Consider the following 15,387-nt stretch of genomic DNA (forward strand, 5'->3'; position numbering starts at 1 on the left):
AGGCAGTTTGGCACATTCCCAGTTGTACTCTTGCCTAGACTCTTTCTACAATTATTAGCCACATCTTTATTGCTTCCAGAGATTGCATTATACTTTCTGTGGAGTCTATGCTAATGAGCCCTGCTTTGCTTCTGCTCTGCTCCTGGTTCTAATGTTAGAGACAGCACTTCTGTTTCTTGGCTACATTATCTAAACAAGTGTAGAAGGCTTATTATCATAAACTCCATGGCATGGAAAGTAATCAAATATTAATGTTCAGGATGCGGACCAAAGTTCTCCTTGCTTTCTCTCATTCACTGAACACAATGAGAGTGCTTGATAAGCCAGGCGGGATTTGGCTCCTGTGATAAATGGTGATTTGGTCCAACATAGGCTAACTAGCTATATCACATTAAAAAATGTAATGCATAAAACTAACTGAGACCACTTTCTGTCCCAGATGCAAATATGAAATTAAGGGAGCTAACTGAATGATAAAAAGAAAGTTCCATGTACTACGCTCATATTTATCCCACAGGGACAAGAGAATATATCTATAGAGTTGTCAAGTATACTACTACAGATACTGTCCTTTTCAAATAAATTGTAAACTAGACGACAAAAGGGTATTGTAAACTAGGTAAGTAGAGAGTATCATAGCTAGGAACTAAGCAAACGTAACAGTCTGTTACTATTATTCAGAGCCTTCGAAAAGCTACATTTTGAGAAACACCTGCCAGCTTCTTCCTCATCTCCATTAGTGATTGTATATCTGATGTTTACCTGAGTGATATGAGGCATTTTAATTTTCAGGCATGCCTCTTATACGTGGTCCATTAAGAGGGTGAAAATAATAAATTCTTACTAATTGCTGAGGCATGTTTACCTGATGTAACAGATTCTGTGATGTTTAAATTGTTCAGAGAAAGTCCTAACGACTGCCGTGATGAAGAAGATGATGTGCTGCTTGAAGACTCTGAGGGCGGCCGAGCAGGCTTTCCACTATTTCCAGTCTCTGCCTTTAAACGATCATTTTCAGCTTTCAATATCTCAATTTCATTCTGTATTTGAAAGATAGTAACATAAAAGCACAGAAGGTTATTCTTTTGGAAAGCCACTGAGGGTGACTATTCTGCTGCTTGCTGTTTGCCTGCAAGAGCTAACTGGTTTACCACTTTCACAGCAGTATGTAGCACTACATATCAGAAGTATAATGCAGTCAGTAAAAACTGGATTGCCTTCGCTTCTGAAATGAAGGGAAAAAAACCCTATAACCTTGTTTTAGCTTTTGCCTCAAGACAGTTCCTAAACAACAAAAGCTTCAAGTTTCCATGTTTGTTGTACAGTTGACCATAATGCAAGTCTGGTGAAAATTTTCCCAGCTATCCCCAGTTTTATAAGCTACTTTATATTGCCAAATATCTTAGGTAACAATAATTCCAGTTAAGGAATTATTGCTAAAAACTTGGATATGCCAATGTTTCTAAAGGCACAGAAAATTATCACTGCTATTGAATGTAAAATGTAAGCAGTAACTCCACAGCGGAAAAACAAAATTAAAACTGGACAGTTAGAAACGGATAGTTTAACAGTTTCATAACCGTTCTTGCTATCAGATAAGACTTTTTGATCATTCAAACATGGGATTGTTCACATAACGGCCAGCAAACCCTCTTTGATGAAAACATACAATGACAGATGAATTAGAACAACTCGGAATGTTTTTTAGCTAAATCCTCTGTGGTGCCAAGTGATTATTGAATGTACAATAATAAAATGAAAACTTAGTCTGAGAACAGCCCGGTACCGACTAAATCTAGCTTTCAGTCGCTTCATGAAGCACAGTACAAAGCAACTGCTTATTCTTGCAGATGGTTTTGCACATCAAATTTAATTCCACATTCACTAACACTCTGCTAAAAGTCCTGTTCTTTATGAAGGCTGTACAGCTACATTATACGAGTAAAAACATAAGGGATAGCATCACAAAAACCCCTGCAACAGCTACAAAAAGATTAGATCATATAGGCAAAGTTGAGGAGATAATGAAAAGGAAGGGACAAACCAGCAAAATAGTGACAGAAGGTAATACATGAATGCACCAGTTTAGCCTGAGGTTCAAATCAGGAGCTATGGTGAAATGAGTCATGCCATCTCCATCTACTCTGCAATTTATGTTGATTAATTACACAACTCTTAGCGGTCTTCCATTCAGCTGAGCTTTAGATTTTTAAGGTGTTTTGAATACACACAATATTCATATATTATTCTCGCCAATCCTACTTTTTCCCTTTACCAATCCTCCTCAGTTCTCCAAAATGTCACAGTTTGGCAACTCCAAGGCAACTCCTATCCTTTTGGGAAAACTTCAGAAGAAGTGGCAATTAACCAGCAATGGCATCTGAACTAGTCGCCTCTGTCCAGCTTCTGTGAAATTCAAACCTTGGAGGCCTGTGACTACAGCAGACTCCTCTCTCCAGGGAGTTCACCTGGTTTAGGCACTCATATCCCAGTGTAAGACTGTTATCAGTTGATAAGCCTTCATGTCCTGTTCTCCACCATTGCAATTAACTGTATTCTATCCCTTACAGTTCCTAAAAATTTTGTTGGCTCCAGATCAAATGCTTTACTTATGTCTGGACAATTGAAACCCATATTTACAGACCAGTTTTTGCTTATTCTTCCCCCTAATTGAAGTTTTGCCAAATACCCTATAGTAATGTTGGCACCTAGTGGTGTGAGCACCTTGGTGGATGGCAGGTAGCATAGATGTTTAAAGGTGTGCCTGAGACTGCTATAGGCATGGTATAAACAAAGAGGTCTAGAAAAGACAGCAAGCATCCTGAATTTGGTAGTTATGAAATCAGCTGCTGTGGACATCTATACAAAACAGCCCACAGGTGCACCTGACCTAAGCTCCCAGTGCAGAGCAATTCAGCTGACAAGCCACTGGGGCTGGATTCAGCTGTGTAAATGTGGGTTTTCAGTGTCATTGTAAATATGGTCTTCCACAGGTAGCATGCTACACCTACAAGTCCTCTGCAGATGCAAATACCTGAGGCTGGTTAAAAGGGTAATAGGTGCCTATACTCAACTCAGTTTCACCCTCTATACCTATCTTAGGATGATTTTAGGATAGCTCTCTAGGCCCCACTACTGCAGGACTAAATTCACTATAACAGGAGTTTATCACCTAGCTCATACCTAGACATCTAAATGTAGCTGTCCTAGTCGCAACCTGAATCCCCACCCCATGGCCTTGATTCTGTTTCCCAAATAGAAGTTTAGAGCCTTCAAGGATGTCCTAGGTATCTCACCTGTCATTCCAGAAGGGCCCAGATCTACTGAAGGACCTATGTCATACTGTGTGGATGTTGTAGATACTTTTGGGCACCCAACATGACACTTGAATGTGGGCAACAGAGCTGAGACCCATAAAGCTCCATGCTCCACTGAAGAACACTGCTATTCTTTCTGCATCCTTTCAGCCTCATGAAAGGGGAAGTCTTCTGATGAAAAATGTATTCAGGAAGGATTTGGAGCAGTGTCACAAAATAATGTAGAGAAATTTTAGTGATGCTGGATACAAAAATTCAGTTCAATTTTACATTCTTTGCTTTGGCAAGCCATGACTGGGTCAGGAATCAGAAATGATGAGAGAGTACGCACATACAACCCCAACACTCTCCCACTAATCCCCCAGCCCAAGGATTTAAAGCTCTGTAGAAATGACTTCTTGATCTGCTTGTCTGTCATGTTGCTTTTCCCCAGATATAGGGTTTCAATAACAAATATCCTTTAGGCAGGGATTATATCCATATCTCTTAAACACATTTTAGCTATTAATATAAAAGCTAAGAACATCATTATTATAAGGCAAACAATTATCATGTCTATCCTTTGGAAGCACTGTCAATCTAGCAATTTACATTGTATCGACATTTTTTTGGTACCTGAAACAAAATACTGGGAAAGAAAATACACCAGACATACCTTTGGGGTGCACCCTTGTCATCACTTAAGCTACTGCACTGACCTGCATGCGGTTCATGGCTTCCCGAATCTGATCCAGATGGTGTGCAGAGCTGAGAGCTTCAAGACGAATGTCCGTTAATTTTAGCTCTTTCTCCCTCAGCTCACTCTTTAGCTGAAGAATAATTTCAGCCTCTGCCTCTGTGCACTCACAGATCCTAAAGGGGAGCAGGAAACAGGCAAGAGATTAAAGGAAGGTTCTCCCCCCCAAAGCAATGTCATTACTAAATATCAAAGTACAGAAAATGCTTGCTGCTGGTGAAACCTATGAGTGAAGAAAGAATCTTATAAAAGAAACATGAAAAGGCTCAAATTGCAAATTAAAAAAGGAAAAAGCCCTCTCCAGATGAAATGATCAGCTTGCTTTATACCTTTCCAGCTTAGTTCACCATGGTGAATAAAAGTTGTGAAAAACTTTTCAGAAATCTTTTTTTTCAGTGTGTATCATCCATTCATTTTAATTTGATTTTATATCTGCATCATTTCTTTGGTGCAAAGGTCATGATTCTCCTAAGCAATAGTCAGAACTGAAGTATGCTGATTAAACTGTGCTACTGATATTTTTTATCTGTTAGGCAACAACAGCTTTCCCTGCTTTGAACAGGACACAAAGAGACAGTCCTTGATTTCATGTTCTAAAGATTTTGATATGTAATCATTTCATTTTGTGATGGTTGACTTTTTGCCTATACTCTGTCATTTGGTAACGTATGGTATCTGAAATCATGCTGGTTGTTTTTTTGTTTGTTTGTTTCTTTGGTTTTTTTTCTCTTAAATACCGGATTAAAAATAATTACTGTGTGATTATTTTTCATGACCATTAATTCTAAGGGAAAAAAACATTATATTGTGAGAAAAGATCAAAACATGACTGGCCCAGGGACCCACAGCTATCCAGTTCTCATGTTAGACTGTTTTGCTTCTCTGTATCATCATCAGACCTAGTTCCGTTGTATAACAGAACCGGTAGAAAATTAACCACTGAATTTTGGCTATGTTGTTACACTAAGCAATATTTTCAGTCACTAAATGTTATTTGTTCTTTATTACTGTCACTATAAATAGTTAATATTTGCAGAACAATTTAAATATGAAAAATATTTTATAGTAATAAGTATTATTATTCGGATTATTACTACTAATATACAAACAAGAAACCGAGGTCAACTTTTAATTGCCAGAATGCATGCAAATGCATTTTGGGAAAGAAGATGCAGCACTCTTCAGGTCAGCAGTTGGGTATACAACTCCATGCCCCACACTCAATTTTACCGGGATCTATGCTTGTAGATCACTTGACCGTTTTGCCTTTTCTTTGGTGCCCAGACTAGAGATGACCTGCACACACATGTATTAGACAGATGCAATTGGAAGAAAGTAAAGGTAATGGTTTAGAACATGAGGTCAAGAAAATATATAAAGAAAGCGTAAGCAAAAGGGAGATGAAGAAGTTCATGGCAAATAAAAAATATGGCAAATTGAAGAAGGAAAATAATGAGTATCAGTCACAACATGCACAAATATTTTAAGCATGAGTGAAAATGAATAAAGGCATACACTAGGGTTTTTTTCCAAATATTATGATACAGTTCATGGTTTGATATGCCCATACCTATGCTAACCAAATAAGAAAATAAAATTTATTTACATGCATATATCATCTCATACAACAACCTGGGCAACTGGGAAGTCACATGTATTTGCTGCCTATTTTCTTTTTGGCCTTTTTGCAGTACATCTTGAGAAGGGATGGACAAAAAGACCTTGTCAAGCCAACTTTAAAGAAGACAAAAATGTACCAGAAAGCAGGGCTATGCTTCTGGAAGAGGCAGGAAAATCTGTCTAGACTGGTAAGATAAGCAAAATGGAAGCAGGAAGTATGAAATGAATTCTCTTTTGCAGATTCCTGAGCTCTTCAACACTCAGTTCCTACAACCATAAAATTACATAAGAAGATGAGACCTTATCAAAAGAAAGAAAACCAAAAAGATAAGTTAGCATTCCTGGGCACTCACAGGAAGAGGCTCAGAAACCTGATCAGACTTCAGCCAAAGGTTCAAAGTAGTTAGAAAGAAGGAGTTTTACTTTTTCTTTCTTGTTGCAATCTCAGGATTTTTAAATCAATAGTTTGCTTTGAGTAGAAGGAGTAAGTGACTCATGATCTTTGAAGAGAGGCTGCTGACAATTATGAAAAGTCTTGAAGCTGACAGAAGTTTAAATTATGCAATGGAAAAACCAAGTCTTCCAAAGAAAGTAACATTATCAGTATAACAGACAAGGAAATTAATCTAAATAAATATATTTCACGTGATCTCTCTGTGGAAGGAATCTATGTTATACTGTGTAGAAAGGTCACAATAATAAAAATGCAATAATAGAATCTGAAAGATCATTGTTTAAAAATGTTATGGAGGAAGAATCACGAGGCTGTGAACTGAAAAGAATTTAGGAAGTTAAGGCTCAGAGACCAAATAGCCATGGGAAGAGCTTGGGATGAAAGACTAGATAAGTAGTTTTGCCCTTGATAAATTCTGGAAGCACCAGTACTTCTAGAGAGCAAGTCAAAAAGGCAGAGAAAAAAGCAGGGCTGGCAGAAAGGAAACAGGATAAGGTTATGAGAGCAGATCTGTAACTCATTAGTAAATAATTTTGTAGTATAAAAATGTTTTTAAGTTCAGGCAGTTTCTATTAAGGCTTTTACTAGTGATTTTTAAGTTGATAACAAATGAGACTCAAGGGTCCCAAACATGTAGAAATCCTCCTCCCAAATCACACATATACCTGAAACCATAAAAATGTGAGCTTCCTATAAAAAAACCCCAAGAAAACTAGAGATCTAGATGAGTTATTCCTCTCTAGTCTGTAAGGAATGTGAGGAAAGAAAAATATTTATTGTGGAGGTGTTTCTTTTGTGGGAATATTTGCTATCAAACTCCTAAACCTAGTATATAAAAATCATGAGAGTCTATAAAAAGTTAATCCTAAAAGGCACCTAACTTAATGCAGGGAAATTCTATTCTAAAGCTCAGTAATCAGTCATGAGACTAGAATTCCCCGGGTGCTTTAAGGAAGGGTAGTTGTGACCTGATTATTCTTAATTAGGACAAGGAAAGTAAGGCTGAATCTGTAGTATGCATTTGTTGGTTCAAAGAGGTTGGTTTCCTCAAACTGGAAAAAGTTTTGAGTTTAGCAGAATGCAAAAAAATAGGTAGAATAATATGAATGGGAGCTGAGAACTCTCTAAGAAGAATATATTTGACATCCAAAAAATAATGAAGAAATGGGACAGCTTTTTACTGATGACTTGTTCTCAGTCCCGAAACCTTAAGGATGGTGATTTGAATAAAAAATAAAGGTAAAATCCCACAAAAAATCCAAGCTGATAAAGGAGGGGAAATAGATTAAAAATTATATAAATTAGTAGCTAGAAAGTAGATAAAATAATAACAGAAGGGATGACTATATTGTAAAAATACATAGCTACCTGGAAAATAAAATTACATTTTTAGTATGTTATGAAGAAAGGCAACCGTAATGTTTGGCTTTTACTAAGTGCATATGATAAAGTTGTTAACGCTGCAGGGAGAGCACAACAAAGCTTTTGGATATGCATTTGGAAAGAAGTTTGAACTGCTAGATGATTTTAGATAAAGGCTGTGAAAGGAGGAAGCAATGACCTATGAAAGAGCTGTTGGAAAAGTAGTGTTTAAATGGAGAAATCACGAGAAATCTGGCAAATGGATGGAGCACAAGATTAAAAGATCACGGCTGTTGGCGTTGGTTTTGGAACTGCAAATAGCCACACCTGAGAAGGGCTGTTTCATAGTCCATCCCATTTGGGAAGAAAGGTTTGCCAACAGAGAGACTTACGCAGATGCTGACTGTGATGGTTTCATTGACGTTGCCCCACACTCTCCTGAGCTGTGGGGCAATTTGGGTGATGAAGGAAGAGAGGAGTCTGTCAGCTCTTCTATGTCCGAATGTGAGGAAGGGGGCTTGGTGGACTTCTTCTTTCCAAAGGCCTGTTTGAAAGAGCTTCTTAGCTGGAAAACAAACATAGAGTAAGATCATTTTCCTTGTCATGGCAATTTGTGTGCAGCTCATGTTTCGAAGAGTTAGTTTGCAGATGCCATCCTAGCCACTGCCTGAGGTCAGTATACAGAAGCAAGGTATTAACATATGCAACACAGTATCTCTAAAAACATGATACAGTGCTTTGTTTTGACTTTATTAATCCAGCGCAGCGCAAACGTAATGCTATGGAAAAAGTGCAGGACCGAGTGGTATGGCTATGGGAGAGGGGTGCTCATTTAAAACCATTAAGCCCCAGTGGAATCCCATTCCAATGGCATTCCCTTCAAGGGTTGGCTTTAAATAACCACTTTGCATCTAGGTACAGGCAGAACCTGCTGCTAGTAAATGCTGAAATCAAAAGACAAGTCCAATTTACTGGGTTGCCAATTTACTATCCCCATTAAAAATTTGAATGGTCAAACTATGCAAATGCTATGGGTTGGATCACAAGCGAGAGGATTTAAGCTGGGACATGAGGCTTGCTTTGTTGTACTGCTGAGAAGAATGTTAGCTGAAAGGTATATACTCTTTGCTGCAGTTTCCTTTAGAGTAGTAAGACCTCTGAACGTACAAGCATTGCCTTTTCCCTCTAGAAGCTCTTACCCAGTATTGAAAAGGGACAGAATAGCCAAAGAGCCATTTATTTCAGGAGCCAAGATGACAACAGTTTTGTCTGCAGTAAATTTCAACTAGCCCATTTGTTGATACCTTTATCTAAATACAGAAGTTGTTCATCTTAGGAAAAACGTGGTTGGTTTTTGTTTTCAGAAAATTGTTCTGATTAAAATTGTGTAGAACTCAATGACAAACTGGTTCTTCTATAAAAAATGAGGTATTCAAACATGTTATTTTTGTGATATACTTCGAGAGCGGGGAGTGTGACCACAGATCAGGAAAACATTATTTAAGTCCTTTTCAGCTCATGATATCTAACAAGAAAGAAATGGATTTTGGCTACACTCCCCCTTTCTATAGTCTAAACTTTGAGATTAAAATGAATAGAGACAAACTGCGAAGACATACAGGATAATCTGTTTTTAGAAAGTATAAAAGCCTACTGCCAAAATAAATAGCAATCATGCCAAGATAGGGTTCTTTATAGATGCATGCCAAATTTTCCATGGTTTATATTCACCTCACTTCCTCTAGAGTTCACCTTGCAGAAACATGAAAGAGTGTGGAATTACAAATCAAGGGAATGAAGGCTGAGCAGTATTTTAAAACAAATGTTTATGCAGGTAATATTTTTAAAACAATAAAAACATATTTTCCGATTATTTACTGAAAGTATTCGATTAAACCCTTAGAACTCTGGTATTTGTGTGTTCCAGTTGAGAAGCATCTTAATTTCTTTAAACATCGTACTACTTTTACATGAGAATTCTTAACAGATTTCAACTCCCTTCATAGCTGGTTAACATATTTAAGCCAAGCCTTTGAATCGAACTCTGACTGAAGAAAAATCAGAGTTTCAATGTGGCCCAGAGATGGTTTTGGTCATAACAGCTATTTTAATTCTTTTTTATTTATCCTGACTTATGCAAATAATTCCCAGCTGATATTCAACAATTTGTAGTTTGCTGCTAGTGTCACAGTATGGATACATGTGAATTGCTATGTATCTGTCTGGCCCCACAAGAATATTGTAGATGGAACGGACCATTATGCTACTCAGGCACTAGGAAATGACATAATATCTAAAAGATAGGTTTAAACCTGCTGAGCACTTACCCAGTTTTTCTTTTTCTTTTTCTTGGAGTCAGCGTCATTACCACTGCCAATGCTTGAATGGCTTGTAGCGCTGTTGATGCTGGAAACACTTTCTGAAGAATGTTGCCGCCTTATACGTAAATCTAAAGAGAAGAAATTACAGTGAAATCCATCTGTCTCTGTTTCAATATAATAATCATTCTTGTATTTATGTAGCATCTTCCTCCACAAAGGGAGCCTAAGTGAACATAAATGTCATTGATGCTTGCAGTGGCTCGGATTCAAGCTATTGCAGCCTGTGAGAAACCACTTGAGGGTCAATGGGGATGCATACAATTAGCTTAACACTCAGGAGCTTCTCTAAACTGGGGTCTCATTGGCATGAAGGCAATGACCTTACACAGCAATCTATGCAGGTCCTCATAGCTACGCAGTTTCTGTTACAGACGGATTACTTGACTTACTGCTATCACATGTACTATGGTTCTTTTCCTGAGGAGTATAGGCGCTACGTGACTTGTAGCAGGCCTAATCAGTGTTCAGACGCTACTTTCTAATATACCATGATGGAAATAGCCAGGCAGGAGTTTATTAAAAATGAACGAAACAAAATAACTAAGTAGTGGAGAATATTAGAAATGGTTGGTGAGGCATTTGAGTTTCTATTTCTTAAAAGTCTCTGATAACTATATCTTAATCACTGGAAAATATTCTTGCAGAACATACTCACTAATACCACGGGAAATCACTTTTTAGATTATTTTTTACTTCCTAGAAGTTAGCTTTGCTATACTGAAGTCATGCAATGAAACGACCTTAAGGCAAACATCTAAATAATGACCTCTTTAAAGAAAGATCAATGACACTGTCAAAAATCAATGCTGCTGTTATTTTTTTCTTCAAGTAATTCCTATGCTGTTGCTTATCAAGAGGCACTTTTGAAGTATATATTTATCATGTGACATCTGCCTAACTGCAATGACAAATTAATTCAGAATCTGAAATTTAAAATGCCTGCTTTCCTGCACTGATTTAGGACCTCGTGAAGGAGCTGAGCTGTTGTTAGACCATCTCTTAACAAGTACACAGATTTTCAGAGGTACAACTTACACTGGATTTTAAAGCTATAACCGTCATAAGACTTCACTAGTGTCTTGGGTGTACCTCAATATACAACTGCAGCGATGGGGTTAACTCTTGACACCCAGCAATCAATTCCTGACCACCCAGTTCAGAGAAAACAAGGCTCCAGGAACTCTGGCAAACAGGAAGCTCACGCGAGGTTTCCAGCTCTGGAAATACCACAAGTATGCCTACCATGCACTGCAGAATGTGCTTGCCCTTGCAACAGAGTCCCCAAAACAACAGAAAAGCAGTGACTTAGCTTTTTTCCATGGAGAAACTCTGCATTTATTTTAATAGTAACGAAAACATACCTTTGTGGGTGTGATCGGGACCATTCAAGGCTCCTTGAATAGCAGCTTGTGCAGCAGAATTTTGGGCTTTCAGCATTTCAATGGTTTCCCTTAGCTCTATAAGCTCAGATTCCTGTGGGAAGAGCAAAGAGAGCTCAAAATATATGGCACAAAAACAATGTTTGTCTAAGCTAAAAAAAAAAAGACAACATAAGAGTGGTCAAACCAAAGTTCATGGGACTGCTTGGGTGAACGTAAAGGCAACAACTAAGTAGAATGCATATTTTCTCTCTAAAGATATTAAACTCAACTAACATATTCTTTTTCACTTACTCTATAAAAAGTGAGCATCCTATTTTTAAGGAAAATAAAACTTTTAAAATAAAGACTAGTCTATAAAGGGTCTCAATTAAATACTCATTACAAAGTTAAGAGAAATACAACAATTTTATTGCAAAAGATAATAAAATCATTTAAATTACTTCCCTTAGTATGTGAGGCTACTGTTTAATGGATGAATCTCAACCTGAATTTGTGTATTTTTCAAAAGATTTAACTTGCTAAATAATAACTAAATTTTTAAAAATCCTGTTAAATGGCAACTGTCCTACAAGTTGAAGTAAAATTACTCCACTTGAGTGCAGGAAGTTCTGTATTAGAATGCACAGCCAATTTTAATTAAAAAATGCTTTTATTACTGCTGCATTAAACCTGTCCTTCCAGCCTGCATTTATGTAATGAGCATTAAAGGAATTCAACCTCAACAACAGAGAAAAGAAGAGAAGGAAAATAACATGTTCCAAATCTTTTGGGAAAGAAGCTTGGAGATGATCTGTTTCAATGTCACTGCTTAACCTCTTCTGGAAAGAAAACGTTCTGAGGGAAATTATGCTTTGTTAAATAGTTAAAAGGTGTTTTTTTTGAGAAAATGCCACTGGTTTTTTTTTGCTGAAGATGAAAAAAGCAAGCAACACAAGTATATTCTATCCTATTCATAATGAGTCTCACCATATTTTATTTGTTAGTGCTCAAACAGACTGTGAAATGTTATTTTTATAGAAAACTACACTGACTAGTGGTGACTAATAACTCACTGATATACAGTTTCTTTCACAGTTTGGCTCAACGAGGCCTTTCTGTCTATAGGATACTGCTCAAAATGAAAAAGGGCAGGAAGTTGATGAAGTTCAATCCTGGAAGGTGCTAAGCAACCTCTTAATCCTGAGCTTGGTACAAAGACTCACATTAAATTTACTACCTTTCAGGTTTAGATTTTTTTCCCCAATAGTCAAAACAGCACAGTGAAAACCAAAACTGTTTTCTCATGAATAGGATACCTAACCTGCATTAACTCTCTGAATGGAGTCATTTTTCTCTACTTAAAGTTCTTCCCTTCCCATAATTCTATTATTCTGACAAGAGTAGCAGGCTGGAATGAAGTACTCCAGCAGGTTATGATCAGTCTCTGTTACGGGATTTTTCAGTAGAGATTAAACCTAGAGTTGCGTATGTTTTAATTAAATCTGGAAACGAAAGATTTTATCTTCAAGCTATTCTATGATATTGTCTGCATAAACCTGATGCTGCACAGCTCAATTCTCTTGGAGTTTTATGAAGATTTGATCGTGACAGCCATTAAAAAAAGATGTCTGTCTTACTATCACAGCTGTCCCTGTTTCCTTTCAGTATTTTTTAAACAAAACTCTAATATAATCTGCTGACTGTTTTCCACATTAAATCATCTGCTTTTGTAAACATACCTTTTGTTCAGCTGTCATTGTTAGACTTTGCAATCGGCCGGTCATATTTCCCAAGCTTTTTTCAAAAGCTGCTACTAGGTGAGCCTGTGAAAGAAACAGAAGACAACATTCATTGTGACAATAGGACAATTTTCCCATATCTATTTGTCTTTTATAAATATTTTTTCCCTCCAAGCTCATCTTATGCAGCTCTTTTCTATCAGTTTTAAACTCAGACTCAGCTAACTTAGACAGGTGAAGCAGCCAATAGAGCCCAGTGTTCCTCAGGCTTCTTCAGCCCCCCAAGGAGATTAGCTGAAGTATCTCTGCCTGGAAACGAATTATGGATTTAATGCCCTGCTTTGAGTTTCCTTATACAATGGCCAAAAGAAGTCTGTTCCCAAACAGAAGTCAAGGAGTAATTATTTTCAATTACTGAACCCTTCAAAATGGAAATTCAAGTACTTTATCTTAAAAGGTAAGTTTTAACCTCACAAATAAAACACTCCAGAGGGATCTTAAGACTCAAACAAAAAATATCACAGTTAGTTTTATAAAAGGTCAGTACTTAGCATATTCATCTTATATTGATTATATATATGTGGATGTGTTGTGTGTATAAACTTAATAAAAAACTTATAAACATAATATTTATAAGTGTGTGCAATTGTATATATAAAGCACAATCTTTAAAACTGGAAGTCCTACTTCTCAATAAGAAAAGCAATAATGTTGAAACTGATTAAAAGTTTTTAAAAAATTAAAGCTTCATATTATTTTCTAAAAACATTCACCCCATACTCTGTGCAAGCAAAATATATACAAACAATACATCAACTCTCCATTGGTTCTAACTTCTTTCTAACTAATCAAGTTTTGCAGGCAAAGAAGGGCAAGTGATCATAAAGAAACTAACAAGCTAAGCCAACTTGTACAGCCAAGGGAAAGTAAGAATTTAACTTTTATGAAATTCCATAAAATTCCATCCATTCCTCTCACAATGCCAAATAGTGAAAGCAGAAGGAAATACTTATTTTCTCTTTACCGTCTCTAAAGCAGTAATAGGCGAAGTTTTCAAACATAGTCACCACAATACACTTGGATGTATAACTCACAAACAACATATTTATATGCACAAATGGATTAACTGAGCTTCTTCACTGAGAAAATTTTTTATTATAGCAGTACCGGCACACAGAGTGCCTGGCAAATTTTCAGTTACAGATTTGCATGCTTGTACAAGCATAGTTGAAATTGTTCAAATGTATGTGGTTGTACAGAATCTGAGGCATAATCAGAAAAAGACATGGTCCAAAAAGGATTCTGTTATGCACTTCAGGAAAAGGAAAAGAGCTTCTTGCCACACTGCTCTGCATATTATACTTCAAATAAAAAGAGATTATCATATATATAATAGTGGCCCACTTCTGTGTCTCTACTTCAGAGCTGTTATACTGATAAGTGGCTTTTGTATTTTGTAAATAATCTCGGATTGCTATAAACATTTCAGTATCTTGTAAACTCCTTTTATACTTATTAAACTCACTACAAGTTTATGCCTTGTAAAATATATTATTAGTAAATAATTTATTTAATTTCTTATGAGTATAGTGGTCAATCCACCTGCTTTCTGCATCTGCAGGGATGCCTTAGGGATAATTCTTTTGGTAAAGGATAGAAACCCCAGGGACTAACTTTTGATATACATAGGACTAGATACATATGCAATTTCTTAAGGATTAATTAGTAATTGTAATTGCTTTACTCTTGAAGTTATAAATTTAAATAAAATTAACTTGGAATACGTGTTAAATGCCCGTCTGAAACCTATCAAGTGATAAAAAGTTATTCTAGCTTGTTTGGAAACTACACCCTTTGATTGTTTTCACTACTCCATTTCTCTGATAAAAGTAACTAGTTTTGAAACTTCCTTTTCACTTTAAAAATTAGCTACATATTAAAAATATCCAGACTAATTTATTGTGTTTTAATTCCAAAGACGATGACCAGTGACCCAGAACACAATCAGAGACAAAGTAGATGCACTACTACAATTAGAGCCAAATGTCTCTTTATGACATGTATTTAACAGGGAACTAATGGAGTTCACTGTTCCCTGCCTCATAAAAAAATCTATGGCTTGGCCGATGGCCTGCAGTTCTGCTTTACCATGAGAACAACAATGGGGAATGAGGGCTTGAAGAGAGGAATCATTTGCTTAATTATGCATTGCTTCTGTCCGTTTCTCACAATTAGACTGTAATAACCACAGTCCTTTGGTACCTAACTATGCATATTTGTGCAAAGTATTTTCCTACTCCATAGCTACAACTTCAGCTTATATTGTACATGAATAAACCACAGGGAACTTATAGGTAAAATAAAGGAACTTATAAAAATTAAGAACTAAAAAGTATAATAAAAAATGTCATCGAAGG

General features: G+C 36.6%; 1 protein-coding gene across 3 annotated transcripts in view; it reads right to left on the reverse strand.

Annotated features, from left to right (window-relative positions):
- NAV3 (neuron navigator 3) overlaps positions 1–15,387 on the reverse strand; it is a 270,214-nt gene that overhangs the window by 16,487 nt on the left and 238,340 nt on the right. The window contains exons 23-30 of one of the 3 annotated variants that reach the window (XM_074168207.1): positions 12,971–13,054; positions 11,232–11,343; positions 9,817–9,938; positions 9,221–9,241; positions 7,882–8,054; positions 5,284–5,349; positions 4,016–4,169; positions 866–1,040 (exon numbers count right to left, since the gene is read on the reverse strand). In XM_074168207.1, coding sequence (XP_074024308.1) covers positions 866–1,040; positions 4,016–4,169; positions 5,284–5,349; positions 7,882–8,054; positions 9,221–9,241; positions 9,817–9,938; positions 11,232–11,343; positions 12,971–13,054 — 907 coding nt within the window. The remainder of the gene's footprint in view (positions 1–865; positions 1,041–4,015; positions 4,170–5,283; positions 5,350–7,881; positions 8,055–9,220; positions 9,242–9,816; positions 9,939–11,231; positions 11,344–12,970; positions 13,055–15,387) is intronic. The other 2 variants (XM_074168208.1, XM_074168209.1) reach the window with 2 other exon arrangements.

Source organism: Numenius arquata, chromosome 2 (assembly GCF_964106895.1).
Source record: "Numenius arquata chromosome 2, bNumArq3.hap1.1, whole genome shotgun sequence".
Taxonomy (NCBI): domain Eukaryota; kingdom Metazoa; phylum Chordata; class Aves; order Charadriiformes; family Scolopacidae; genus Numenius; species Numenius arquata.